A 27,844-nucleotide genomic window follows, 5' to 3' on the forward strand; every position below is an offset into this window, starting at 1 on the left:
TAGAACATTCTGAAAGGCCATGTTCAGAGGTAATATGAGAGGCAATATGACCGATATTACCTCTCAATTACTATCTGCACACCATGATACCTTCCTCGGGTTACTGATCAAATTTAATAAGGMATCTGAAATTACTGTCTCATTCAACATAGAACGAGTGTCTCTAATTTTTAATTCCTTCCAATACAATATAAAACAGGCTAATCAACTCTACCCAAATGTTTGAGGAGGAATCTTCAGCAATAGTGGAGGTGCTCCTCTCTGAATGTTATATAGGCCTAAAACTTAAAAGGCTTGAAGGTCTGGCTTATATAGCTTAAAAGGATTTCAGTACATGCAATTCAGCATCAGAGTCGCATACCGGCTAATATCCCTGCTGCTTCGATGAAATCCCTCCAACAAAGTGCTTKWCTTGGCTTCAGTGASACCTTTATCTACTGTAATTTTACTATCTCTGTGACTGTGAAAGTGGGCCATCAACTCTTCTATAAACAGTCCTATAAATGTGGCATGTACATTTCACATTTAACCATTCAACCATTAAACAGATCTGACAGTGGAGAACATACCAAATAGCAAAATATATTTGAGTGCATGGTCCATTTCAAACAGAATTGAGAGAACAAAGGGATGTGTCATCCAGCACATCAAACTAAAGAGACACGATGTGAAACGATGATGGTCGGCTGACCTTGGCATGGTCGATGCGGACAGACAGCTCCTTGGAGGCGAAATCCCCAAAAATGAGGCTGCGCGGAGCTCCGATCCTGGCACAGGCTAGCATGGTGAACATGGCCTGGGGCACCATGGGCATGTAGATGACCACCAGGTCGCCCTTCCACAACCTGTGTTTCCCCAGGACCCCAGCCAGCCTGGACACCTGGGCAGAGAGGAGGGGAAGGGGTTCAAGCTGCTTAGGAGAGGCAATACTATGTTACAACATATGGGTGAAAATGTATATTTAGAGGGATGTCCTACAGTCTAAATGAATATGTAGAGTGTGAAGATGTTTTGTTAAATCAATTACCTGTTCCTGTAGTTCTCTAAAAGTGGTTGAGATCATTACCTGTTCCTTAGGCTTCTCTAAAGTGGTTGAGATCATTACCTGTTCCTGTAGTTCTCTAAAAGTGGTTGAGATCATTACCTGTTCCTGTAGTTCTCTAAAGTGGTGAGATCATTACCTTTCCGTGTAGTTCTCTAAAAGTGGTTGAGATCATTACCTGTTCCTGTAGTTCTCTAAAGTGGTTGAGATCATTACCTGTTCTGTAGTTCTCTAAAGTGGTTGAGATCATTACCTTTTCCTGTAGTTCTCTAAAGTGGTTGAGATCATACCACTGTTCCTGTATTCTCCTAAAAGTGGTTGAGATCATTACCTGTTCCTGTAGTTCTTAAAGTGTTGCGATCATTACCTGTCTTGTATCTCTTAAAGTGGTTGAGATCATTACCTGTTCCTGTAGTTCTCTAAAAGTTGGTTGAGTCATTACCTGTTCCTGTAGTTCTCTAAAAGTGGTTGAGATCATTACTTCCTGTAGTTCTCTAAAAGTGGTTGAGATCATTACTGTTCCTAGCATATACCTGTTCCTGTAGTCTCTAAAGTGGTTGAGATCATTACCTGTTCCTGTAGTTCTTAAAAGTGTTGAGATCATTACCTGTTCCTGTAGTTCTCTAAAGTGGTTGAGATCATTACCTGTTCCTGTAGTTCTCTAAAGTGGTTGAGATCATTACCTGTTCCTGTAGTTCTCTAAAAGTGTTGAGAATCATACCTGTTCCTGTAGTTCTCTAAAGTGGTTGAGATCAATTACCTGTTCCTGTAGTTCTCTAAAAGTGGTTGAGATCATTACCTGTTCCTGTAGTTCTCTAAAGTGGTTGAGATCATTACCTGTTCCTGTAGTTCTCTAAAAGTGGTTGAGATCATTACCTGTTCCTGTAGTTCTCTAAAATGGTTGAGATCATTACCTGTTCCTGTAGTTCTCTAAAAGTGGTTGAGATCATTACCTGTTCCTGTAGTTCTCTAAAAGTGGTGAGATCATTACCTGTTCCTGTAGTTCTCTAAAGTGGTTGAGATCATTACCTTGTCTGTAGTTCTCTAAAAGTGTTGAGATCATTACCTGTTCCTGTAGTTCTCTAAAAAGTGGTTGAGATCATTACCTGTTCCTGTAGTTCTCTAAAAGTGGTTGAGATCATTACCTGTTCCTGTAGTTCTCTAAAGTGGTTGAGATCATTACCGTTTCCTGTAGTTCTCTAAAAGTGGTTGAGATCATTACCTGTTCCTGTAGTTCTTTAAAAGTGATGGTCTGCTTAGTTCCAGTCACTGGGCTGTCATAAATGATGGCCGTTTGATCTCCTCGTCCGCTCTCGACATGGCGATCCACCGCATTGTGACAAACATTCAACTTCCCCCCGGCGAACCTTACAAAGAGAAGACCCCACATTAGAGGCAGCATATTGTCATTAAGAGACAAAAAATAACTACTTTAATACTTTCACTATAGATCTATCAATGTTATGAAATAACATAAAGATAACAGTAAGCACATTGTAGCTTGGTCTACAATTAGAGAATGTGTATGATAAGATGAACAGTCAAAAATGACKGTTTTTCCTGCAACGTACAGGATCTATGTACAACCCCAGATCTTTTGATGAAARGGGACTCTCAACTCGTTATGAGCTCTGTTGAGGTACTGAGGTGCTGAGACAGGCAGATGGTGTCTGGATTCCTGTTGTTTTAAATATGCACGCACACAGAAAGATGAGACATCATGCACAGTCGCTCACTAGCCATGCCTTGATTTTAACACTATTACAACACTGAGGTCAATCTAGAGAGCATATGGGACTTTTACCATGCAGAATTAAAGGTTCATCTMGTGAGGTCTGCCATCAAATACTTTGAACAGCTATACATGGTTTAATAATGTGACCTTGGTGCACAAAATTAATTATGACAACCATTACAAAATATGAGACAATTAAGCACACGTGCATGATATTTCACTATTGGATATTCATAGACTACTAACTGTATGTACTGTGTACCTAAATGTATCGTCCACACATCTAATGCTTTCAAGTAGTAGGATAAATTGTATAGCTCCAAAGTAGTAGGTGGCGGTAGTGCACAGATCACGTCATCGAGTCTAAAGGTTGTCTCGCGCCGAACTGGGCATGTGCAGGCCGTCTCAAAGCTACTTTCACATATATAGACTGTTTTTGACGAAAATTAAACGGTTGTCACTTTCACAAGTTCAAATTCAAATTTATTATCACATGCGCAGAATACAACCAGGTGTAAGACCTTACAGTGAAAATGCATACTCATGAGACCCCTAACACAGGTGCAGTTTCAAAAATATGGATAAGAACAAGAATAAAAGTAACAATTAATTGAAGAGGCATGCAGTTAAAAAAATAACAATGAATACAGGGTCCCGGTACAGAGTACTGTGCGGTGGCACCGGTTAGTTGACCGGTCAAAGTATTAAATGTAGGTAAGTTAATTACAAGTGATTATGCATAGATGACAACAGAGAGTGGCAAGTTGGTGTGAGGGGGGGGGGGCAGTTGCCATACTAAGGCAGTATGCAACCCAAGTCAGGATGCTCGTCCGATGGTGCGCCAGCTGTTAGAACCTTTTGAGGATCTGGATGGGACCCATGCCAAAATCTTTTCAGTCTTCCTGAGGGGGAATAGGTTTTTGTTCGTGCCCACTCATCAAAGTGTCATGGTGTGCTTGGACCATGTTCGTTTGTTTGGTGATGTGGAACCAAGGAACTTGAAGCTCTCAACCTGCTGCCACTGCAAGCCCGTCGATGAAGAATGGGGGCGTGGCTCGGAGGTGGTTTCCGCCTTTTTCCTGTAGCCAAAATCATCTCATTTGTCTTGATCACGTGTGTTGAATGTGTTGAATTAGATTGTTTGTTAATAAAAAATTCTGGAGTGGTGAGAAAAACAAGTTTTTAATGCACCTACAACCGTAACGTGTATATAAACTTCCGACTTCAACTTTATGTGAGAGATGCTTTTCCATTGACACAGCTCACGGCGTTCAACCACTAGTGCCCTCAAATAGACTGCCATCACATAAAGCTAAGGAGCTCCGGACTAACACACTCACTCCCTCTGCAAATAGATCCTGGACTTCCTGACGGCCACCCACAGGTGTAATAGGTAGTAAAACACATCCGCCACGCTGATCCCTCAACACAGGGCCCCTCAGGGTGCGTACTCAGCCCCTCCTGTACTCCCTGTTCACTCATGACTGCACGGCCAGGCATGACTCCAACACCATCATTACATTTGCCGATGACACAACAGTGTAGCCTGATCAACGACAACAACGAGGCAGCCTACAAGGAGTCCAGGACAACAACCTCTCCCTTGTGATCAGAAAGAAAAAATGTGAGTTTTATAATGGGTTGGGGCCCCGGGCGCGTGCCCTGAGTTTGACCCTGCATACCTGTTCGTAATCCGGCCTTGGCTATTGTCAGGAACATCTACAAAGTATAGACCTAATAAGAACATCGGGAGTGGTTGTAAAGTTACCCAAGATTTTTATTTGACAGCTTTATCAAAGTTTCCTCATAAGATATTTAAAGATGCATATCTACTATTGTCTTCATAATAAGGCAGTTTATAAAATACCTTGACCATCATAAAATAAATTATTTTAGTTCAACTTTTAATGTTGTGAAGCCAAGAAATACATTATTCTATTCTATCTATGCTGTTCTGATACAAAAGACTTAAGTACATGAACAGGGGTGAAGGCATTGCCCACCAAATTCAATCCAGGATAGCATCTGGGCACATAAATATTGTTTAATATTAGTCTTATATCCATATAAAATATGAGTTGCTAATGTCGTGTTGCTGAATCCTCAGCTCACCAACAGATCTGAAGAGAATTTGTCTGTGTACAATAGTATAACAAAAAAAAGTTGAATGGTGTTCYGTGAGCAGAGTTTGRTGCATACTGTGTACCCTGCTTCAGGCCCCTTACCAAAATGACCTTGTCTGTTTATTTGAAACACTCGGAAATCRTGAGGTCCTTTAGGGTAAAGTTGATCTTAAATYATCTATTGAGGACTCAGKTTAATGGKAAATATTGTAGTTAGCAGCTCRTCYGAAAAYCCRTGAGGGTATTTGTAAAATGGCCATACGAAGTCAAGTCTRGTCTCCTCAAGCGCAAGAGTGAAAACACTTAATGTGCTTTATTATTGATRAAGATTGCTGTCTCACTTCCCATGTCACTTGCAGCCTCTATAAACCTACTAGAGTGAAMAGCAATGCAATGTGGGAAGTCTTGCAAACATGTTGATTGAAGTGCTTYCACAAGACTTGCTTGTGCACACCTTTATCTCGTCYCACTGCCGYCGTCGTTCGTTCATTGACTGCTGTCGGCTCAGATGTTTTCCCCCACGGCCCCTGCACTTCATCAATGTCATCAGCKTGTCTCTGYTAATTACCCACAATGCTGCTTACTCCCCAGAAAAATACCTGTCTTGAGTTGACTCTGGTACCTGGAAACAATGATTGAGCAACTCATCAATCTGGCTGGCYTTTGAGTCCAATGTGATTTACAAATGCCCTGACCAATGTTTTCCATGTGGGTTTCTCAGGCATCAGTCAGTGCTAAACACGTAATTCCAAGTAGTGCCATGTAAGAGGATAAATGCATCTCAATTCAATCACCTTTTGACAGAATCCCTTTTGATTTGAACGAAACCTTCCATATATATTTGACCATCATAGAAGTGCTCAGAAAGTGACTTTTGGATCTGAATGTCAAAACATTCAAGAGATAAAGGTGCTCAAAGTTGACACATTTTGAATACTTCACCATATCACGAGACATCCATGTCTTCATCACTGGAAAAGATAACCAACGGTTGAGATTGATATAATTAAAAGCTAACAACAGGGTTGTCAAACTATTTTATAATTTCTCGATTTAAAAAAAATAAACCTTTAATGTCAATTACGTGTAAACTAAAACATCATATTCACATACAGTATGTTGTAGCTTAGACCCTATTTTACACCATCTAAGTTTTTTGTGTTGTGCCCGACAGCGGTTGAGACACAACATGCTCTTGAATACAGAGTGGGCGTCATGTTGTGGCTGATAAATGTACTAAAATGGGAATAAATATAAATGTTAACATTCAAACATATCAACAATTCCCTCTAGGAAAGTCTGGAGAATATTCCTAAGGATAACCACACAAKATTTGGTGAATGCTGATGCTGTGTGGGAAYAGCCTGTCTTGGATTTGACCATGGATTTGTACAGGTMTCTGATCAGCCACTGTGATCTGTACCTCGATTGTACCTCTGCTTGCTCGTCATTAATTAATTACTACCATGTCATCAAAAGGGAGATTGTGTTTTCATGTACAGGACAGGAGTCGTTGACTACATTCAAAACCTTGGATCGTCAAAGGCTGTCAATTCTCCCAGTGGTTTAATTTGTCCAACCTGAAGGGCTCTGTAAATCCCAGTACCCAGKGATAAAGCAATACTTCTTCCTATTGTAGAGCACGTGCTGCTAGCAGGATTTGCTTCATTTCCATTCTGTGTCTGGCACGGGGCACGGACGTGCAGTGGACACTCAATGATCTCCTGTAAACGGTCTGCACTGGGTTTAACCATAAGGGCTCTTCCATTCACCTCTCTCCCTCTCTGTTAGATATGAGGAGTCAGTGTGAGTTTGTATGGGACCAAAACGCACTGTCCACTCACTGACTACACAGGTTGAAGCCTGTGTAAAAGTCTATATAATTKTTATTTTATCGTACTGTGATTGATTTTAAACCCATGTTACAATATGTCAGCATAAAAGTGGATTTATGAGACAATGTTTGTTGTAATTACAGTGATTGTAATTTTATACCCTACTGTGTGACTGGGTTTAATGTAGCAGCGCAGTAGATGTTAAGTTTCYTTAATCTAAGTGATTTGTCAGAAGTCATTTTGAAGTAGCTACTTCTGAACCATTTCCTCACAGTTCCAATCKCATGACTGACTTGCTGTGACTGRGTTGGATGGTTGCCAGTTTATCTAGAAAAAATGTTGGCTTCTCAGAGATCAGAAATGCAAACTAGTAGGCTACATTTAACAMTTTTAAATGTTAGTCATTTAGCAGAGGCTCTTGCTCAAGTCTRGCATGTTGGAGCTCGAAGCCTAAGATTTTCTCTGTARGCTGCAATCACACCTTCAACCCTGTACATGACCATTAAACACTCTGAATCTGAATCAAACCACATCAATCGTTTTTTCACCTAGTCGGCTCTGGGATTCGAACCAATGACCTTTGGTTACTGGCCCAACGATCTTAACCGCTAGTACTAGGTCAAATATCTGATTTATACTCATTTGACACCTGGACGTGTTACCTGCCTTTTCTGCCGAGACCAGGCTGGTTGAATGAAAGTTATTGAATGCATAAGGTAAATGCCTCATGTGTCTGTCATAGTACCACTATACAGGATATGTAGATGGCATTTCCCTCCCTCTCCATAGGGAATAGGATATGTTTTCCAGAAGAGCTGACATGCAGTGCCAGCATGACACCCACATGTTGACACTGATTTCCTCACTGCTCTCTTTGATCAGCTGTCAACAGCTGCCTGTTGGATGGATTTGAACAGTCTGGACCACTGCGATGGCAAAGCAGAATGTCAAATCAAATCACATTTTATTTGTCACATGCTCCGAATACAACAGGTGTAGGTAGACCTTACTGTTAAATGCTTACTTACAAGCCCTTAACCAACAATGCAGTTTTAAGAAAAATAAGAGTTAAGAAAAGATTTCCTAAATAAACTAAAGTAAAAAAAGTAACAATAAAATAACAACAACGAGGCTATATACTACCGTGTACCGCTGTGCCATTTTTCAAGGTTGCATTTCAGCAACCCATTCCATACTGTATCCTTCATCTTAAAGTGCTTTTCGACTTGCACTTGTAATCAACTCCACACAGACCATATGTGCTGGCGCATCACAACCGCACAGCAGCTCCACCCAGCTGCATGCAGATGCAAATTGTATACGGATGGTAAGTGGTGGGATGGAGGGAGGGRTTAAGGCCAGTGAGAAAGAGGACACAGGAAGATTATGTGCTCACATCCATATGGGCTGCTGCGCTAGCGTGTGGGAAACATTTCTGCTTTTAAAAAGAGGAGGGGATTAGACTGCAGTGCTCTTCAGGCCCTGCAACTGAGAGTGAATTGATTACTAAATTGATGATACTTTCTACTTCAGGAGATAGAGTTTGTGTTTGAGAGAGAGAGAGAGAGAGAGAGAGAGAGGGAGAGGGAAAGAGAGAGGGAGAGGGAGAGAGAGAGGGAGAGAGGGTGGGAGAGATAGAGAGAGGGAGAAAGTGAAAGAGAGAGAGAGATAGAGAGAGAGAGGGAGCGAGAAAGAGAGCACTTAAGGAAGTCGGGAACAAACAAATACCATTGCTTATGTGCAGACGGCACCATCCAAGAGGTAAAAGGCTCAGGGTTGCAGAGATGATCTGATCAAGCCCCATTTTCAAGGATTGATAAATTGCTCTTGGGGTTGTTGAGGTTGAAATCAACAGGTAACAACATCAGTGACAGCACAATACACTGAAGCTGMTTGCCAGGATGCCATCCTCCTCCTGCTATAATCTGCAACAGGGAGACGGGGAGAATTGATCCAGTAGATGGATGCATGGATCTCCTGACTCCTGTCCAGACAATAATTTCTTATCTTGTAGTTATTAAAAGCAGCAGAGTTATCAATTTGACAAGAMGACACCTTCTAATCTTGTTGCTGTATTCACAAGTATCTGTGACATGTCYCAAACACACAAGCACCAGGGWAACATTGGCAAGCTTGTCAAATAAAACCAGTAGCCTGTATACTACAGTTGCTTTTTTTGTGTGAACTAGCCTACGTTGTTTTTGGTCGGCTCTGGCTACGTTTGTGATGGCAAGCGGTACCGGAGCATCAAGTCTAGGTCCAGAAGACTCCTTAACAGCTTCTACCCCAAGTCATAAGACTGCTGAACAATTAATCAAATGGCTACCCAGACTATTTGCATTGACCCCCCCCCTTTTTTATGCTGATGCTACTCGCTGTTTATTATCTAAAAATAGTCACTTTACCCCTATGTACATATTACCTCAACTAACCTGTACCCCCGCACATTGACTCGGTACCTGGTAGGGACAAGCTTGCAATGGTACCTGGTAGGCTACAGAGTCATATTCTCTTCCATTGRTACACTTTCCCACATTAGAATGGAAATCTACCTGAAAGTGAGGTCATTGATTTTCTAATGTATAAGTAGACTTCGCTGAGAGGAGCCTAGACGAAATTAAAAAAGAAATGGAATCATTTGAAACTTAAACACTGTTGTCTAGTTTATAACTGATTGTGCACCGAAAAGTCAGCCAGCTGAATACATCTTGAAAAATGTCCCTCATTTGCTTTAAATCTATAATAGCATTTACAAATGAAAATGTCCAGGCTTATGAAATGTAGCCTGCAGTGTGATATGTCATCTTGTTTAAATCCTGCTTCCTCCATTCTAAAGGATGTACCCATGGGCATGGGAATGAGCACAACCTCTACGGAGAGGGCGGAATTCAATTCTCCTTGGTTTTTGGCCACACTGCTACAGGTCATGCAGTAGATTTGCCACAGCTTTAAGCTGTAGCTGCAACAGGCATTAGTAAAGGCAACAGAGATACAGAGAGAGCCCAGCCCAGAGCTAGTTCCTGTCTATGCATGGGTCTCTTTTCTACAGTACTGTAAACATGGGGATTCATCTATAAACCCTTCATCAGCTGCGGTTCCATGCCATCATTGAAATCTGTTTATCACTTTGTGGTTACTGTAGACTACTATATCAGCCTTAGGCTGCAGGACAACAAAAATCCCCTGCCATGAGCACACAGGTTGCCTATGAAATTGTCAGGGAAGAACTCAATATCAAAATGTTCATATCAGCTAGTCAATTGGGCTATAGGTCAATCCAGTTCCATCCACTCTCAATTATTTGCATAAAGATATTAATCCCGCGGTTGTTCGGTTTGACAGGACCATTGGGTCAGTCCGGTGGAGCAGCGGCGCGGGAGGTAATCCCCTCTCCCTTCCAGCCACTCCCACCGACGGGCTCTGTGCTCTCACTAGCCGGTTAAGCTTGAGTTGCTTCTGATGCTGCAGCTACCGTAGTCGCTATATCTCCCCATAACAGCAGCCATGGCGACAGAGGTCCAAACGCTCACTCTGGATCGAGGTAAGACGCACAATGGTCGGATTCGCTTTCTTGTTGAATTATTTCTGGATCCCGAAACTTGAGCGAACGATGCATTGGCGGACCACATTTAAGTTGAAACTACTATAGGCTATTATTTCAGTTTTACATTCGTCAGCTTATATTTCTCTCTCGCTGGATACCGTTATTTGCTGGGAATAAAATGTCTGGACCGTTTGGTGCGCACTCTGCAAAATTGGATAAAACGGCTTAATTAAATAATGCTGTTCAGCAATATTATAACAAATGTGTTATTAACGCACAGTATTACATCCCACTGCATATGAATAGAGTGTATTTATCTCTGTTATGTAACATCCAATAGAATATTATCTCGCTGTATTCTTCACTTCGTGATTGGGAGAAATAATTTATTGGGGGCAGGAATCCAATCACGCTTAAATCCTTACTTCTCTAGACATCATACAACTTTTGGATGGGTAGGCTTAAGAATATATAACAAACAGCTTTTTTAATTGGTTTATATTTTTCTTGAAACTAATGGTCATTTGGACAGTGAACAAGAAAGGGGTACAGGTCTTCACCCCATAGCATACCCGTTGTCGACAGTGAAAAATTAATTCACCTGCGGCATTATTCTAAAAGGAAGGTTGAGTCCACAATGTAGTCTACCTATAGCCTACGTCATATTTCGGAGTAGTAATAGGTCGACTTGCACGCGGACTTCAGGTGATATTGCTTTCCTACAGTAGCCTGCCTGTCCAATGATAACAGATGGATAGCTTCTAATAGCTTCTCCTGACCATTCTTTAATTTTGATATTCGAAACGGGGACATTGGGGAAATCAGATTAAATGTGTAGCCTACGTTTTAGTCTGTAAATGTGTAGCCTACAGAGTGCTTAGAACGAATCCGGTGGTGAAATACATTAGTGTGGCTGCATGGCACAAACGAAAGGGGTGGTGTTAAAAATAGAGAAAGATGATACATCTGGGAAAAGTAATGGGCATGGGCCCACTTTGAATGATTGCCACAACAGTTAGTGACCGTAGGAAAAACTGTACACGCCTTGGAATAAACAACTCACGGGAATGTAGAAGGCAAGAGGATATAAACATCTGTCTAAATTGGAAAATTACAAATGGTGACCTCTCTACGTTGTATTGACCACAGCATTGCGCATGAGTAATCGAGCCTGGATGTTATCATGAAGGATGGAATGGATGTAAACCCGACCGAGGATCATCAGCGAGTGACCTGTCTTTATACCCAAGGAATAACGGATAATATAACGGTTTTAGTCAAACGTCTTCACATACTGTATACGAGCTTGAATGGGGAGTGGGTGCAAGGGCAAAAACATGATACAGGGCAAAATGATAAACAAGAAGCTGCGTTATATGACACGTTGGGGAAGAGTTTTTTTCTCCCCAGTTAAACTGAAATATATATGCCAGTATAGGCTACTCAACCCTTTCCATTGGGTTTGCATAGGTAGACTAGTGAGTCAGAGCCCCTATCATTTCAGAGAGAACATTCAGGTTGCTGCTGTATCCACATGCTTTGCACAGTAACATTAAGTGGTCACTGCCCTGCAGCAMTGATCATGTAGGGGATCATAATGATAGCTTTACAAGAGCTGTCATTGTCTTTGCACAGAGTCCTTTGTCGCTGCTGCCACTAGCGAAGAAACACTGTCATTGATATTGAAAAGAAGCCTGTTTTTTTTGTTGAAAGCAGGATGTGTTAGGAATTTGTCACACACACGAAGAGGCGGGAAACTCACATTGTGCTTTGAGGTCATGACTGCACTTCCTGCTATTGTCTCAGGAAATGACTCAAACGCCACTGTCCTGTGGAGAAACAGCCTGTGTTGGAACCTCCCTGCTCATGGCACCAAAGTTCTCCTTCGACGATTGACTCTCATTCAAACACTAACCGGCTCCAGGCATGCCAAGACTATTGAAATTGATAGAGATACTGTGAGAGTTCTCATCAACTGMGTGCCATGAAGTCCTAATAATATCAGTCAGGCTGAGGCTGTACAGTAATCACAGGGAAATGTGTTCTTTCTGCCASATATTTGCTGATGGAGAGGCATTTGAGGCCTTTGTGAGCAGAATTCCTATCTATTTGCTGATTGAGCGGTGTAGGAAGACACAGATGCTCTAACAGGTTTCTGTGCTGTCTGAAATTACAGTGGATTTACTAAGAGGCCAAAATCGAGGGAGAGCAGAAGCTTGAAATCTGGAAGTCAATCGTTTTTTGATGCTCTCCATGCATGGTTTATTGCCGTAATAAATATAGAACAACCACACATTTCCTTGCAAGTTATCACTGATCCTTTGTTTGAGTCTATTCACAGGGGAGAAAGGGCAACAAACTATAGCCTARTCAGGGRCCTAAGCATGTTGTRTCACCATACTGCAGACAGGCTTTGCTTTGCTTGCAGAGGTCACTGGATTTGTTCATTGTTGCGCAGCAACCTCCCCACTGTACCTTGCTTTGGGTGATAACAGAGAGGAGGGATTACAGGTGAGGTGAACAGCCAGCTCAGCAATTTCATCAACGGAGAGCTGTTTAGAATGGCACAGCTCTGGGTAAGCTCTCATTAGAACCACAGTGAAAGGAAATGTCATTTGTTTGGGATGGACATCTGCCAGGTAATCAGTCAGASGAAGGGAGACAAAAACAAAGTTCAGAGTGTTATCCGCTTCTGCCTTAGGCTAATGAGCCCTGATGGGGACCGTCTAAGGAGTGATTCATTTCCCCTCTATAGTCAGGAATGTCACTGCAGGGCCATTTAGTGTTAATTCACTCGGCTTATGGGGGGGATTGATAAAGTGAGGTGCGTCCATTTAAAAAGCTCTCCTGTTGAGGAGCTGGCCTTGTGTCTGGCAAGCCCCTGCTGGCCTTGTGTCTGGCAAGCCCCTGCTGGCCTGTTCCTCTACTCATCCAGAGAATGAACACAGTAGAGGTTCTTGTGTGGTAATTTCAGCGTGGTTGCCAACGGCACAAAGGATACGCGGGTCAAACTGGGAAGTGGCAGATGGCATGGCRTCTCCGGAGCAATTTATTCTGGCATGTGTAAATCAGTCAGTCTGGTAGTGCCAGTGTTAGGGCACTGCTCTGGGAAACATTACATGTGGGAGTGAGGAATAGCTCAGACTAGTCTTGAATCAATCAGCTATGAAACGTTTCTCTATTAGGACCTTAGATGTCCCAGTAGAGATGGAGAAGATGCACCTGCGTTACAGCCTCTGTTTTCATCAGCACCATGTCTTAACGAGCCAGCTGAGTTAATTGGACATGTTTATTTACACCGCACAGCATTTTTATTGAAACAACGTGCAGATATTGGAAAATATATTCTATTCAGCTATGCCCTCTATTATCAACAGGGCAATTATGTGAGGATATTGGAGCACTGCCCAGTTAAGCAAACAGCTCAAAATCATGTTTAGACTCTTACTSAAGTGTAGAAAGCYGTGAAGCACTCATTGTTTAATAACTGCGGCGTTGAAAGGCTTGGACCCCAGGAAGAGTGAAATTAGCCGTGCCTAAAGCAGGACAGCACAGACCTGGTGTGTTTCAGCACAGCAGCATTGCTAGCTGCTTGTRGTGGTCTTCACATCTACTTATGACACATCCAGAGTGATGGCCYCATTAGTAAATCCAGTCATCAAAGTAGAGCAGAAAGTGAACTCAGTGTACTTGAAAGGCTGACTCATTCTGGAACTGGTGACTGTTTTAGACACCATGCTGTTTATAGTTTGAACATTGTATTTGATCAACATAATTCCATCATTTCTGTGGTCGTCTGTCATTGATATGATTTTAGGAAATCTCAAGGTAACACACAGCACAGTACTGTATATTATAGACTTATCACTAAACGTCTTGACATTGTCAGTCACAGAAACAGATTTATCACTAAACGTCTTTACATTGTCAGTCACAGCATCAGACTTATTTTTTATTTATTTTATTTTATTTAACCTTTATTTAACCAGGTAGGCAAATTGAGAACACGTTCTCATTTACAATTGCGACCTGGCCAAGATAAAGCAAAGCAGTTCGACACATACAACAACACTAGTTACACATGGAGTAAAACAAACATATAGTCATAATACAGTGAAAAAAAATAAGTCTATATACAATGTGAGCAAGTGAGGTGAGATAAGGGAGGTGAAGGCAAACAAATATATGTATAAATAAATAAAAATATAAAAAGGCCATGGAGGCGAAGTGAGTACACCACAGCAAGTAAAATAAAAACTAAAAAAAAAACACTGGAATGGTTGGTTTGCAGTGGAAGAAAGTGCAAAGTAGAGACAGAAATAATGGGGTGCAAGGAGCAAAATAAATAATAAATAAATACAGTAGGTAAAGAGGTAGTTGTTTGGGCTAAATTGTAGTGGGTTTATGTACAGGTGCAGTAATCTATGAGCTGCTCTGACAGCTGGTGCTTAAAGCTAGTGAGGGAGATAGGTGTTTCCAGTTTCAGAGATTTTTGTAGTTCGTCCAGTCATTGGCAGCAGAGAACTGGAAGGAGAGGCGTCCAAAGGAAGAATTGGTTTTGGGGGTGACTAGAGAGATATACCTGCTGGAGCGCGTGCTACAGGTAGGTGCTGCTATGGTGACAGCGAGCTGAGATAAGGGGGGACTTTACCTAGCAGGGTCTTGTAGATGACCTGGAACCAGTGGGTTTGGCGACGAGTATGAAGCGAGGGCCAGCCAACGAGAGTGTACAGGTCGCAGTGGTGGGTAGTATATGGGGCTTTGGTGACAAAACGGATGGCACTGTGATAGACTGCATCCAATTTATTGAGTAGGGTTTTGGAGGCTATTTTGTAAATGACACACCGAAGTCGAGGATTGGTAGGATGGTCAGTTTTACAAGGGTATGTTTGGCAGCATGAGTAAAGGATGCTTTGTTGCGGAATAGGAAGCCAATTCTGATTTGACTTTGGATTGGAGTGTTTGATGTGAGTCTGGAAGGAGAGTTTACAGTCTAACCAGACACCTAGGTATTTGTAGTTGTCCACTATTCTAAGTCAGAGCCGTCCAAAGTAGTGATGTTGGACAGGCGGGCAGGAGCAGGCAGCGATCGGTTGAAGAGCATGCATTTGGTTTTACTTGTATTTAAGAGCAGTTGGAGGCCACGGAGGAGAGTTGTATGGCATTGAAGCTCGCCTGGAGGGTTGTTAACACAGTGTCAAAAGAAGGGCCAGAAGTATACAGAATAGTGTCGTCTGCGTAGAGGGATCAGAGAATCACCAGCAGCAAGAGCGACATCATTGATGTAAACAGAGAAGAGAGTCGGTCCAAGAATTGAACCCTGTGGCACCCCCATAGAGACTCCAGAGGCCGACAACAGACCCTCCGATTTGACACACTGAACTCGATCAGAAGAAGTAGTTGGTGAACCAGGCGAGGCAATCATTAGAGAAACCAAGGCTGTCAGGTCTGCCAATGAGGATGTGGTGATTGACAGAGTCAAAGGCTTGGCCAGGTCAATGAATACGGCTGCACAGTATTGTTTCCTATCGATGGCGGTTACGATATCGTTTATGACCTTGAGCGTGGCTGAGGTGCACCCATGACCAGCTCTGAAACCAGATTGCATTGCGGAGAAGGTGTGGTGGGATTCGAAATGGTCGTAATCTGTTTTGTTGACTTGGCTTTCGAAGACCTTAGAAAGGCAGGTTAGGATAGATAGGGTCTGTAGCAGTTAGGGTCAAGGGTGTCCCCCTTTGAAGAGGGGGATAACCGCAGCTGCTTTCCAATCTTTGGGGATCTCAGACGACACGAAAGAGAGGTTGAAGAGGCTAGTAATAGGGGTGGCAACAATTTCAGCAGATAGTTTTAGAAGAAAGGGTCCAGATTATCTAGCCCGGCTGATTTGTAAGGGTCCAGATTTTGCAGCTCATTTAAACATCAGCTGACTGTATTTGGGAGAAAAGAGAATGGGGAGCTTGGGCGAGTAGCAGAGGGGGGCAGTGCTGTTGTCCGGGGTAGGGGTAGCCAGGTGGAAAGCATGGCCAGCCGTAGAAAAATGCTTATTGAAATTCTCAATTATAGTGGATTTGTCGGTGGTGACAGTGTTTCCTATCTTCAGAGCGGGTGGCTGGGAGGAGGTGTTCTTATTCTCCATGGACTTTACGGTGTCCCAGAACTTTTTTGAATTTGTGTTGCAGGAAGCAAATTTCTGCTTGAAAAAGCTAGCCTTGGCTGTTCTAACTGCCTGTGTATATTGGTTTCTGGCTTCCCTGAAAAGTTGCATATCACGGGGGCTGTTCGATGCTAATGCAGAACGCCATAGGATGTTTTTCTGTTGGTTAAGGGCAGTCAGGTCAGGAGAGAACCAAGGGCTATATCTGTTCCTGGTTCTAAATTTCTTGAATGGGGCATGCTTATTCAAGATGGTGAGGAAGGCATTTAAAAAAAATGACCAGCATCCTCTACTGACGGGATGAGATCAATATCCTTCCAGGATACCCCGGCCAGGTCGATTAGAAAGGCCTGCTCGCTGAAGTGTTTCAGGAGCGTTGACAGTGATGAGTGGAGGTCGTTTGACCGCTGACCCATACGGATGCAGGCAATGAGGCAGTGATCGCTGAGATCTTGGTTGAAAACAGCAGAGGTGTATTTGGAGGGCAAGTTTGTTAGGATGATATCTATGAGGGTACCCGTGTTTACGGAATTGGGGTGGTACCTGGTAGGTTCATTGATAATTTGTGTGAGATTGAGGCATCAAGCTTAGATTGTAGGGTGCTGGGGTGTTGAGCTGTTCAAATTTAGGTCGCCTAGCAGCACGAGCTCTGAAGATAGATGGGGGCAATCAGTTCACATATAATGTCCAGAGCACAGCTGGGGGCAGAGGGTGGTCTATAGCAGGCGGCAACGGTGAGAGACTTGTTTTTAGAGAGGTGGATTTTTAAAAGTAGAAGTTCAAATGTTTGGAACAGACCTGGATAGTATAAACAGACTCTGCAGGCAGTCTTTGCAGTAAGATTGCAACACCGCACCGTTTTATCACTAAACGTCTTTACATTGTCAGTCACAGCAACAGACTTATCACTAAACGTCTTTACATTGTCAGTCACAGCAACAGATTTATCACTAAACGTATTTACATTGTCAGTCACAGAAACAGATTTATCACAACACATTTACCACAAAATGTCTTTACATTGTCAGTCACAGAAACAGACTATAGTAGACTAATAGCTAATTAGATACGCACTATTAATTAATTGATTCCTCTTGGAAATGGCTCTTTAGTGGACACTGCTTTCAATAACACTTCAACAGCATTTTCAGAATATTTCTCTTCCAAAGTTGGGCACCCTCCCACCTTCATCGTTGCATTAGAACATGAATCAGAATGAGCATAAATCTTTTATTTGTTGGCTGCCTCAAGAATTCTTTCCCACAAAGAATTCAGATATTATTTTTATTGGCCTTGGTTCTATTGCTTTTATTTCTGTCTTTATTACTGTTAGGGACACATACATAGGCCCATTAGGAATGTATTCATGCGTACACTGGAGGACGTACAGTATCATTTTAGTTGAAGTTGGCCACAGGGATTTCAGTAAACAGTAAGTTTGCTTCACTCTCTGTTGTAATTGGAGACGGATGATAAACCTTTCAAATAGAGAAATGTGTCATTACCCAGTCAGGAGTGATTGTTGAAATAGAAAATGGTAGATGAGAGCCCTATGTGACCGCCCCAAAGAACACGTCTCGTTACTTTCAGCTCATCCAATCAGGCAATGGTAATGTGTTCTCACTGCTGTGTGGCAAAGAGAAGTTAAACTAGGTCAGATGTTTGGCTCGTAGCATCAATGTTCCTGACTACTCAATGCATAGCAATGTACTGGTGTTTCATACTTTATTTACTTCTAGAATACTGAGGCAAGAGACATGCCTCCCRAACTTCACAGATTGAATTCATGTGAATTAGGAGTTGTATGRTTAACTTTGAACAACCATTGTTTTGTATCTCTTGCTCCCATCCTTAATTACACCTCCAATAAGAGCAGCAGTATCACCTTGACACCTTTGTCTTCCCTTGAAAATATGTGTCAAATGAAACAGGATCTTTTTTTTTATATTGCAAACGGTGCTCATGCCTRGCAGAGGTTCTAATGGCAACATCGATTTGCAGTTGTGTCAGCGTTAAAGCTGAACATACAGTAACTGCTCTTTAAATATTTTAATTTTGTGGCGGAGGGAGGAAGGGTGAGTCCCACAGATGTTGCGGACATCTGGACCCCCTGAGTCCATCTCTAGAGTTGGTGAAGCGCTAAGGGGGCTGAAGTCTCATTGGAGTGTGGAGAAGAGGAACGACGAGGAGAATGCTAATGGTTTAGTGGTTGAGTGAATCCATCTCAGTGGAGTGAGAACAGTGGAGTGAGGACAGTGGAGTGAGGACAGTGGAGTGAGGACAGTGGAGTGAGGACAGTGGAGTGAGGACAGTGGAGTGAGGAAATCCAAAGAGAGGAGCTCTGTAGAGGCCTACAGGACTGGTATCCTGGGGATTCACTGAGACACGGTCTTTTAATGAAGTGGAATAGAGAGAGAGAGAGGGGGCCAGATCCATGCATACTCTCAAGCTCCTCTCTCAGATGGGTTGGAGTGTTAGTTAGTAAGGCAGGCCAGGATCGTGTTGGCTGACTGTGTGTTACCCTCCAGATGTACTGTAGTTATTCATGGAGTGGCTCCGGCTTGGTAACGGGCCACGCCATGTGGGCGGTGAGGGTATTCTTAGTGGTGTGTAGAGCTACTCTTTTAAAGCGGTTTGCCTTTGTATTAGTATTGTAGGCTGAGGGACTTGCTGTTGGTGGTGTAGCTCAATATTACCATGGTTTTACTGGTCTGTGTGTGTCTACATAGCCAACTATAATAAGGACTTAATAAGTTCTCAGCTGGTCTCCTAGGTGATGTGGCTGAATGCACCACGCAGGGATTTGATGTGACGCGTCATTGTAACGTGTCTTATTTGGGAGTCGTTGCAGACTAAGCTATTTGGATGTGACATAACTCTGTGCCTGGATTCCCATAGTCATTGAAACTGCAAATCACCCTGGGCTGCCAAGCAAATCTTATACCCTGTGGGTACCCTGTGGGTTTATACCCCTTAGATCACACACAAAGGAAACCATTTGATGTCTCACTCCTCAGTCCTCACACCGTAGACAAAATACAGGATTCCAGCAGAAATGCCTGACGTAGGCAGCTCCTCACAGGAATGGATGGTGTTCTATTACTGCTGCATGTTCTACAACAATTATCACACAACACTATCCACGGTCTGTCCAAGACATTCTGTCCACAAATAGCCATCTACTTATTGAAACAAATTGACACGACAGTGCTTGCAGAGGGGATGAGCTAGCAGACCAAGGGAAGCAGTGTGGATGATGGGTATGATAAGTGTCACGATGCAGCAAATGAAATGCAACTGCTGGAGAGGGGAGGCTTTTGTGACCTATGACCTGTAATAACTCTAGGAGCAGGAGAGCCTCTGCTGTAGTRTAGCCCTCATCACTGGTCTAGGGGGATAACAACTGTCACATCTGGTAACAAGAGGTCCTATTTACTGCTGGTGTGTTGGCTGACTGGGCTCAGACACTGGACAGTCTGAATAGGGGAGATGGGGCATGACATTTATGGCGTCGTTACAATATTTGCGATTTTTTTGTTATTCAAATAGGGGTCTAAAATACTGCCTTTGACTGCTTGTAGCCTAAAACTTTTCCGCACTTTTCCGGACTGCCAGATCTTCTTCTCTTTCTCCTTTCAAACAACTTGATACCCGGTCGAAATCCTTCCCTTTAGCAACCAAACACGGTTAGCTTTACTTTTACAAAATAGCTTCTTAGCCTATAACCCAGTTTATTTCAAAGAATGTATTTATTTAATTCCCCAGACAGAAGTTGAAAGTCAAACTGCTTGAAAGTGGTGCTGAACAGGTGGAGAATCCCAACTATTGTTTTTGATCAGTGTAGCGTCAAAGTACAAAAACTGACCTCCCGAAAAATCCCATCTATAAACAAAAATGTTTTAGAAATCTTAATCATTGAAGCGTTGCTCAATGTCGGAGGCCTCGTCAGAGACCTTGACGTGGATGAAGAAATTGGTGCTAATGAGCAAATGAGAGCAGGCAAAAGCTCTCCTGATCTGGCCCTGACCTCGCTATAATGAGAAATAAACACTCATAAAACTAACCAGGCTGCTTGGAATAATACCAGCAGATTACTGGCCACTCATTAGTGAAATGCTAACTCTCTTTTTTACAGATATGGTACACAATATTGTACAACCTCATTCACCTTACTTAGGGACTCATTGGACTCTTATTCAATCTGATGGAAATTCTGTACATTAGCTACATTACCATTGTAGGGGTAATGTAAAGTAGTAATGAATACTGTTAGATCCCTCAATTCACACTCACAGGTTCAGAGAAAAGTGTCCCCTTTCCTGTGTCCGATTCCCTATGGACCAGCGCTAATTCTGCTCTCGTCTCCCCGTAGTTTAGGGTTCTTGACAAAGTCTGACAGGTCAGGCAACAACCTGCCTCTAGGGTGGACTATACCACCCACACCGAGCCTCAGCCTAGGCTTAGAGTGTTCGGCCAGTAACTGAAAAGTCGCTGGTTTGAATACCTGAGCCGACAAGGTGAAAAAAAATCAGCCGATGTGCCCTTGAGCAAGGCACATAACCTTAATTTGCTATGGCTGACCCTGTAATTTGTTTTATTTCACTGCACCTATCCGGTGTATGTGACAATAAAACATATATTTTTTTGCACATCCTATAGAACATTCTATGCGATATTATCTTGGCTGACACTTGGCCATCATTACAGAAGATGCTGAGTGGAGTCGTGGAGTTAGGGTGATGAATGCCCTGTAAAGATCTCCCTGACAACACTTTGTGGCTTGCAGTAACCAATCCTGATGAAAATCGACCCCACCATTTCTTCTGGTTTAATGTAATCCACGCTGGTACTCTGGGTATCATGTTCTTTGTCCATGTATACTTGTGTAKTAACAGTAAATGTTGTGCCCTTGTATGTCTGTTTGACTGCCTAATACAGGCACAAAACAAACCTGCCTAAACAACCACAGTTCTATGTATGCAGTTCTCCCTCCTCTTACCTAGTTCGCCCTAGGTCTGTAAACGGTAATAGCTTTTCTGTCTCCTCTCTGCCTCACCGGGTTACAATAGATTGTCTTCCGTCTCAGTCCAGCCTCCCTGGGTTCYGCATGATGTTTATAAACATCGTCGGGTGTTTACCTCATTCTGTTGGTGTTGTACAGAACATGGCGCTAGTTCAACACCAGGGTAATAGTGTTTAAGATGTTTGTTTAGAATCCTTGCACTTAGCCTCAGTATACACTTGCTATTCCGATGCAGTTSGATATTTCTTGGATTAATAAAGTAGACTCACTTAACYACGTTTCATTTGTCACGTCTAAGCTATATTATCGACTCCAATACATCATCTTGCAATTTCCCTCCTGAGTGGCACTGTGTCACTGTGTTCGACATCAAGCTAGGTAGGAAGAATATAACATCTGTAGCTGATTACAAGTGGTTTGATCACTTTGGAGCGACTCGCTGGTCTTTGCACATGCTCAAGGGATAAAGGGTGACAGATGCACATTATCCACCAACTGCTTTTTATTTAGTTTCTTCTAAAACAACTGACCCAATGTAATGATCTTCGTCTTCATCTTCTGATGAGGAATATGAAGGATCGGACCAAAATGCAGCGTTGTAAGTGTGCATGATAATTTATTATATCAGAACACGAAAATACAAAATAACAAAGTGAATGAAAGAAATGAAAATCGAAACAGTTCTGTATGGTGAAAACACAGACACAGAAAACAACCACCCACAAACAAAAGTGGGAAAACAGGATACCTAAGTATGGTTCTCAATCAGAGACAACAATTGACAGCTGCCTCTGATTGGGAACCATACCAGGCCAAACACAGAAATACAAAACATAGAACAAAACATAGAATGCCCACCCCAACTCACGCCCTGACCAAACCAAAATAGAGACATATAAAAGGAACTAAGGTCAGAACGTGACACCCAACGATTAGGCTCCAAACCCCTCCTCTCCCCTTCCAGCATGTACTCTCATTTCTTTCATTTTCCCTGTTTGTCTCTAAGAGTGTGAAAATAATCTGCTTTACTCTGGATTTCTTCAGGGGATGATAATTAGGAGTGGAGAGTTTACTAGACACGGGAGTCAAAGTCTTTAACTCAGGGCATCATGGGTTTGTTTTAAAGGAGCTAATGACCGCGGTGCCCGGCTCCTGCCAGGAATCGCTCGCTTTGAACGGAACAATTCCCTCCCTCGAAGTCCGCCCCCCATTTCCTCATGCATGGAGCAGGCCTAATGCAAACTACGCTGGGATTGCTTTCTCTCTCTCTCTCTTGTTCCCCTTGGCCTTGACTCAGTTTTTTTTCCATTATCCTCTCTATCGATTCGCTCCGGACTTCTTTTTCAAGGCTCTGAGGTTAATGTAATTCAATGGGGCATTTTCTTCCTTCTTGTCATTTCTCTCTTTCACTCTCTCTCTCTCTCTCTCTCTCTCTCTCTCTCTCTCTCTCTGAGCCTTCTCCACCTCTCCTCATAACCTTCCTCTCTCCATTACTCTTGCCCTCTCCCTCTCTCTCCTCTCTCTCTCTGCCTCTCCCTCTCTCCTCTCTGTCTTTCTTTCTCTCTCTCTGTCAGATGTGGCCAGGGCAATTGAGCTGCTGGAGAAGCTACAGGAGTCCGGGGACGTCCCGGGTCACAAGCTGCAGTCCCTGAAGTTGGTGTTGCAGAGTGAGTTCTGCACAGCTATTAGAGAGGTGAGTCGATTCCCCTGCACCACGGCCCCACGGCCCCACGGCCCCAGGGTCCTTTTGCTCCTGCCAACACAGGGAAATTGACCACAGGTGACTGATGGTTATTTTAATGAATAAATGTGGCTACACAACAATGCAGACTTTTAGGTGTGTTTTCCCAGACACGGTCAGCTCAGACACACAGACGGAAGAGTAAGAGGGCCATCAATACTCAGACTGAGGTCATCTAGTAGGAAATTTAATCCACTAGAGGAAATGTCAGAGAGGGCTGGCCCTTTCATTGGACAGCAGGATGAGAGAAGCCTGGCCTGGGAGTCAGGCAGAGACACTGGAGCCTGGTGCTGCCTGGTGGTGGGGGAGGCTTCATGTCTCTGCCAGGAGTAGCAGCTAGGCAACACCCTACAGACTAGGTTACAACAGCTGGCCATTGAGAGGGAAAGAGCGAGAGAAACACTTCAACCACCAACAACACATCCAGTCACCAGGGAAACTAGAGAGGATCAGCTTGGATTAGATGCCGAGGCTGACCGGCCATAGTTTCCAGTCAATGACGTCCTTGTGTGAGCTGACACTTTGCCACGGTGCAGAATGGCTCTTTCTCGTAGAGGTCTGACTGCTAGAGGAGCTGGAGAGTGAAGATGAGTGGTCGTGGCCATGAGGATGATTGCTGTTATTACAGAGATCGTTATCAGCACATACAGTTAAGTTACGCTGCAACATTCAACAGCWGTGGCGTTCACGTCAGTGGTTATTGGATTAACAGCCTCCCAAGACAATAAATGCTCCCATGTCTCTATGGAAGAGCAGAGAACATGGCGTTTATGTGAATTGAGCAATACCTTGTCATACGTGCCGTGTCACATGTGTTTACAATCCAGCATGCGGTCACAACCCCTGTATTCACTTTTCTAGCACATGCACATTTTTCCATGCAAATTTTTCCATGCACATTTTTCCATGCACATTTTCCCCAGACTATGGATAGTGACGAGCATCGTAAAACACTTCCCAGCGGCTCGCTCTTAATACCCTGACATAGCAGGACTAGACTGCTGAGCCTCTTTGAGCTACATTGGTGAGTTAATCGTAATGTAGTCACATTTGATCTCATCTGACCCCTGTTCTGTGCTGTAATATGTCTGCAGATGGGAAATCTTTGTAGMTGAGAGAGCTACGTCGTGGGGATTCTAACCAAAAGGAGAGAGACTTTATTCTTCAAAACAACTTAATTCTTAGATTTGCAAAAATGAAGCAATCAAAACAACCACTCAACATTGCCACCGTTGTCCGTTCAAGCCTGCATGTTTCCACACYTCTAAGTTCCTGTAGATTGTTAAAACAGAATGTCACATACTGCAGTCACACCTACACGGTTCTTATCTGTACGCCCAGACAAATGACTAAGTCACACAAGACAAGRCTGTATCAGCAAAATACTAACATATAACAATGGACAATTCTCCAAATAAAAACAGCYTAGTATGTTCAATTAAACAACATAGTAGGTCATTAAATCATTTCCTCCACAGCTATTACAGGAAGATTAGGGGTTGCGTCAGAGCCATATATTGTTGCGCGGTATTGGGATTCACCTGCATGTCATTTCATTAATGCAGATGACCTATACTGCATTAAGCTGGGGCCACCAGGTATTATAATTGAGCGATTTGATTTGTTCCCCTCGTCTCATATCTGCTGGTGAAGCTCATTTCATGGTCTGATGAGCAGACACAGAATCCCACAGACCAGGGTAGCTTGATCATGTCTCTACTGTAGAAGTCACAGAGGTGATCCGTCTGAAAACCTTCTTCACAGTGTCAATAGAATTTACAGCCACATGAATCAGCCTAGCTATGGGTGAGGGGGTTAACTGGCTAACTGTTGATAGGGGAAATTGATGGAGGATGGAAATGCCTGCTAAGGTGAAAGACCCCCAATTACAGAGAGATGGAGTGAGGAGGAGCGTTGCTCTTCCCAACCATGTCTACCAATGACATCTCGGAGCTCGGAGAAAGTGAGTCGTCAGAGTCAATCTGCTTTGCAAATGGAAAGGGAAGGACACCAGGGAAGACGACTGGGAGCGCTAACCAGCTGGAAATGATGGAGTTTATGATGATTTCCAGCCACTCTGTTAGCTTGACTTAAAAGCCCTTAATGCATATCAAGAACTGGTCCTGAATGAAAGTCTCCGAGAGGCCTGAGCAACGATTCAACCACACATGAAATCGAATCATGAACTTCATTAGTCACAAAACAATGCAGGTATTTTTCCCTTGCAAAAGAAAAGCATAGTCTGTTCCAATGAACTGAATCAATTATGTGATCATAGAGTTGTAGTAGCCTGATGATAATGGAATAGTGGCATATGAATACGGGTCTCACTTTGAATTCATATAAAGGAAAGGTTGTGTGCCGCTCCGTGGGGCAGACCTTAGCCTCTTACTACATTTACTGTGATCTAAAGGCTGAAAGCCACTCATTTAATTATCTCTGTGTGTTTAATATTCTCTTTTTGTGTCATGCTGACAGAGCGAGGGAAGGTCTGTGAATGAACAGTTTATTAAATGCCATTTCGCTTCTACAAATGACCCCTTTCAACTCTGCAGCTAGAGAGAGAAGAAGGAGAGCTCTTCAAGCTCTCTCTCTCCGTCTCATCCTTCCCCTTTTGCTCTCCACTCCTCGTCTCAGTAAAGAGAGGAGACGGTCAGGGAGCCATGGTTAACACGCGTCATGCAGGCACCCTCTGGGCAGCTCTCTCCACTATCAGGCATTGTGGCGTCCTCGTAAGGCTGACGGTAGACTGGTAGCCCCAGCCCATCCAAGCACAATGGCCTTCCACAGGGTTAAATAGATCTGGGTTAATGAAAGCCTGCCGTGGTAAACGCCCCAGTGAACCGGAGAGTCAGGAGAGAGAGGGAGAGAAGAGAGAGTATATTCACGAGGGACAGGAGAAAGTAGAGTTCGGAGGTAAGATGGATGCATAGTAACAGGAGGGGGAATGAGGTAGAAATTATGCTCAGGAGTGCAAGTCTTTCAAATCTCACTCTCTCTCTCTTTCTCTCTCTCTCGCTCTTCTACCTGTATGTATTGTATGTTCCTGGAGCTTCACAACATCAACTGACGGCAAAAAGAACACAGCAATTTGTTCCATGTTGTGACTGTTTTCTTTATGTAATTGGAGATTATTTCCCCCAATGAATTATCAGAACAGAAGGTTAAGTTCATTCTAAGTAACTAGTGTTGTCAGACTGAGTTCAACTGGGTTCATTAAGGTCAACCTAAAAAGCTCCAATATCTCATTTTTGTAAGTGATCTACTTGCTCAGAACAAAATACAATTGATTTATTTGGTTGTTGGGAATTGTGAGCTTGAGGTTATTATTTTATTTTCATATCAACAATGGACTTTGTTTTTCATCAGTCAGATATACCAAGGCTTCACGAAACCACTTGTTTTATTGTTGAAACAGATGAAGCACTTTGAAGTCGCAAAGAGGCAAGGCCTTTGTTTTGCTCCAGCTCGTCATACAGAAACATTGAATGATGGTTGAGCCCAGAAAACACATGCTCTCCTTTGTAGAGAGTAGAGACATACCGAGGTGTGAGCCGATGAGTAAAAACCCTATTAGTTTCCATGCCAGAGAAAAACAATACAATGAAAAAGCTTTCAATTCACTGCACAGGATAAAAACTAAGTCAATGTTGTTCTTCAAGAAGGGTTTGAGACGTTACAATTTAATTTGGTTTGCTCGTTGAATAATTCAGCAGTAGTTAGTGGTAAATCCAATTTGCACTTCAACTAGTGGATGTTTGTGCATATAGTTAAGCAAATTACAGATTGAAATAGCTTGACCTTTATTGTTATTCATGTGTTTCCGAGACACAATTCTCCTGAGTCATGGCAAGGCATCCACTGAGACCTTGAATACACAACAGTCCATACATCTTAAGTGTATTTAAATCAGGCTCACAATGATGGATGGATGCTGTATCTTACTATGAAGAACGATGCACGTGAAAAAATGTTTATAGAATGGACCAGCCGCAAGCCTCTTGGCTAAAACACACAAAGGATGTGGGCTAATATGAGTCACATCAAACAATTACACGAGCCCGTATGAGGATGTAGGCCAATGTCTCATGTAATGTTCAGCAATGCAACACTAATCAGAGCAGTCATAATGTTTATAGTAGTTTCTGTTGGATTACCAGAGGAAGGTGTCATTTAAAAAAAAATGTATTTATTGTACCTTTATTTAACTAGGCAAGTCAGTTAAGAACACATTCTTATTTTCAATGATAATGTCATACTGTACACTGGGGGTGCTATTGTAAATGGTGTCGATACAGTATGTCATATTCTGTATAGAAACGACTCAAAATAGCTATTTTACACCTGAAAGCTTTCCATTGGCACATCATGCTGACTCCTCTTTAGAGGAGGTTAGAACACACTGTAGATGTGGAAGAGGTGTTCTGGAATAAGGTCCCATGACGGTGTTCAACATTGGAAATCAAAGAGTCGCTCAGCTGAAAAACAAAGAACTGCTTTTTGACTGTAACACCAGAGTTCCACTAGTGTATACACCTTTAAGTTATACTAGGGATATTGTGATTCCATAGCTGGGGCCGACAGTGAGGACTTGTGAAGAGCGGAGTCAACAACCTCTACATAATCAAAACAGTTGCTTTGTAAGGT

General features: G+C 42.8%; 1 protein-coding gene and 1 pseudogene across 2 annotated transcripts in view; one reads left to right on the forward strand and one right to left on the reverse strand.

Annotated features, from left to right (window-relative positions):
• LOC111955751 (acyl-CoA synthetase short-chain family member 3, mitochondrial-like) overlaps positions 1-3,658 on the reverse strand; it is a 37,841-nt pseudogene extending 34,183 nt beyond the window's left edge.
• A 6,447-nt stretch (positions 3,659-10,105) lies between these two features.
• The window catches only part of LOC111982643 (protein lin-7 homolog A-like), a 33,096-nt gene continuing 15,357 nt past the window's right edge, over positions 10,106-27,844 (forward strand). The window contains exons 1-2 of one of the 2 annotated variants that reach the window (XM_024014250.2): positions 10,106-10,276; positions 23,031-23,149. In XM_024014250.2, coding sequence (XP_023870018.1) covers positions 10,240-10,276; positions 23,031-23,149 — 156 coding nt within the window. In that variant the 5' untranslated portion in view covers positions 10,106-10,239. The remainder of the gene's footprint in view (positions 10,277-23,030; positions 23,150-27,844) is intronic. The other variant, XM_024014256.2, reaches the window with a different exon arrangement.

The sequence above is a fragment of the Salvelinus sp. IW2-2015 genome, linkage group LG3 (genome assembly GCF_002910315.2).
Source record: "Salvelinus sp. IW2-2015 linkage group LG3, ASM291031v2, whole genome shotgun sequence".
NCBI classification, from domain to species: domain Eukaryota; kingdom Metazoa; phylum Chordata; class Actinopteri; order Salmoniformes; family Salmonidae; genus Salvelinus; species Salvelinus sp. IW2-2015.